The 2583-nt window shown below is 49.4% G+C and overlaps 1 protein-coding gene across 1 annotated transcript; it reads left to right on the top strand.

Moving 5' to 3' along the window:
* The first annotated feature begins 456 nt into the window (after positions 1-456).
* Positions 457-1065, top strand: LOC109751268 (uncharacterized). The gene has a single exon (XM_020310167.1). It carries the CDS (start codon positions 457-459, stop codon positions 1063-1065), a length of 609 nt encoding a protein of 202 aa, XP_020165756.1.
* Positions 1066-2583: the final 1518 nt, after the last annotated feature.

Genomic DNA, 2583 nt, shown 5'->3' with positions numbered 1-2583 from the left:
CACAGACACAAAAGGCGACCTAACGCGCCGACCCAAACGGACGCGCATCCGCTTTTCATTCCCGACCCATTTTTTAGCCAGATTTCATCGGCGCGGACACGAGACGGACTCGCCCGCGCTCGCCTTCTCCTCCCTTGTGCCCGCTGGTCGGTGGCACATTGGCCTCCCCCATCAAACAGCAACTCTCGCCCGTCTCCTTTGTCGCCGACGCCGACGCCCATTTTTGCTGGTGCCTCCACATCCGCCCAGCAACGCCGCCAACTCACACAGCCGCCCGCGACCAAGAAGCCGCCTCGCCGCCCCAGCCAGATCCTCACTGGCACGCTTGTCGAACGCCGGCCCACTCGTCGGACGCCGGCAGGGCAGCTAGCTGGTCCGTGTGCACCGCGACTCCCTTCGCCGACCGTCTCCTTCGTCGAGGCCCGCAAGCTATTCGACAGTTTGCCAAGGTACAAAATGGACTTCGCCGACGAGTTCTTTTTTCACAATTTCCTTTGCGACTCCGACGATTCGTCGTCCGATGACGAGGAGGAGATATTAGCTGCCGTATTGGTCCATCACCACCTCAAGAGCCAGCGGCCGTTGTTCCGTAGCTCCATTCTGGACCAGCTTCTGGCGTTCAATCGCAACCGAGAGAGCGGGCATTTCCTTCTTTGGAAGGACTACTTTGATACAACAAATCCGTTGTTCAAACATCAAAAATTTCGCTGTCGTTTCCGTATGAGTAGGCATCTTTTCAACCGTATTAGAGAGGGGTTGGTCGGCTATGATGACTATTTCGTGTGCAAAGAGGATGCCATTGGCAAGATTGGTTTCTCCTCTTATCACAAATGCACTGCCACCATCCGAATGCTTGCATACAGAGTGCCCGGTGATCTCATTGACGAGTACATCCATATGAGCGAATCTACATGCCTAGAGTCCCTGTATAAGTTCTGCAAGGCTGTTATTGCTGTGTTTGACCCTGAGTACTTGAGAGGGCCAACTCCTAAAGATACAGCCCGTTTGTTGGCGATGAATGCCAGCAGGGGCTTCCCAGGGATGCTTGGCAGGATAGACTACTGATAACCCACAAGTATAGGGGATCAATTGTAGCCTCTTTCGATAAGTAAGAGTGTCAAACCCAACGAGGAGCTAAAGGTAGAACAAATATTTCCTCAAGTTCTATCGACCACCGATACAACTCTACGCACACTTAATGTTCGCTTTACCTAGAACAAGTATGAAACTAGAAGTACTTTGTAGGTGTTGTTGGATAGGTTTGCAAGAAGATAAAGAGCGCGTAAATAAAAACTAGGGCCTGTTTAGATGAAGACACAACTAAATTAGTTTTAGTAGAGAGCTTTTTGTTACGAGAAAGTTATTTGTCCCTGGGCAATCGATAACTAGACCGGTAATCATTATTACAATTTTATTTGAGGGAGAGGCATAAGATAACATACTTTCTCTACTTGGATCATATGCACTTATGATTGGAACTCTAGCAAGCATCCGCAACTACTAAAGATCATTAAGGTAAAACCCAACCATAGCATTAAAGTATCAAGTCCTCTTTATCCCATACGCAAACAACCTACTTACTCGGGTCTGTGCTTCTGTCACTCACACCACCCACCATAAGCAAATCGTGAACATATTGCAAACCCTACAACGGGAATCCCTCACGCTTGCGTGACACGGAGAGCACCATAGGACAACAGCAATAATAAAACATGCAACTCAAACCAATCATGATCATCAATTAACCCATAGGACAAAACGGATCTACTCAAACATCATAGGATAGCCATACATCATTGGGAAATAATATATAGCGTTGAGCACCATGTTTAAGTAGAGATTACAGCGGGTAAGAGAGAGTGGTTACACCGCTGCATAGAGGGGGGAAGAGTTGGTGATGATGGCGGTGAAGTTGTTGGTGAAGATTGCGGTGATGATGATGGTGGCCACGGCAGCGTTCCGGCGCCACCGGAAGAGAAGGGGAGAGGGGGCCCCTTCGTCGTCTTCTTCCTTGACCTCCTCCCTAGATGGGAGAAGGGTTTCCCCTCTGGTCCTTGGCCTTCATGGCGTGGGAGGGGCGAGAGCCCCTCCAAGATTGGATCTGTCTCTCTGTGTTTCTGCGTTCTCTTCTGCTGCCCTTTCACCGTTTCGTATATATATGGAGATCCGTAACTCCGATTGCACTGAAACCTTCGCCGTGGTTTTTCCCCAAAAATTGGCTTTCTTGCGGCTGAAGAAGGGCATCAACCGCCTTACGGGGGGCCCACGAGGGTCAGTGGCGCGCCCAGGGGGTGGGGCGCGCCCCCCTGCCTCGTGCCTCCCTCGGGCACCGTCTCGCGTGGATTTTCCTTCCCATATTCTCCGAATATTCCAAAAATAATCTCCGTCCGTTTTTATCCCGTTTCGACTCCGTTCGATATGGATATTCTACGAAACAAAAACATGCAACAAACAGGAACTGGCACTGGGCACTGGATCAATATGTTAGTCCCCAAAATTAGTATAAAAAGTTGCCAAAAATATATGAAAGTTGTAGAATATTAGCATGGAACAATAAAAAAATTATAGATACGACGGAGACGT

Source organism: Aegilops tauschii, chromosome 3 (assembly GCF_002575655.3).
Source record: "Aegilops tauschii subsp. strangulata cultivar AL8/78 chromosome 3, Aet v6.0, whole genome shotgun sequence".
Lineage (NCBI taxonomy): Eukaryota > Viridiplantae > Streptophyta > Magnoliopsida > Poales > Poaceae > Aegilops > Aegilops tauschii.
The sequence above is the reverse complement of the archived record's forward strand: the minus strand, read 5'-3'. Positions and strand labels throughout refer to the sequence as shown.

Bases quoted from the DNA above. Each gene is read 5' to 3' on its own strand.
- LOC109751268 (XM_020310167.1), top strand. From the start codon at position 457: ATGGACTTCGCCGACGAGTTCTTTTTTCACAATTTCCTTTGCGACTCC.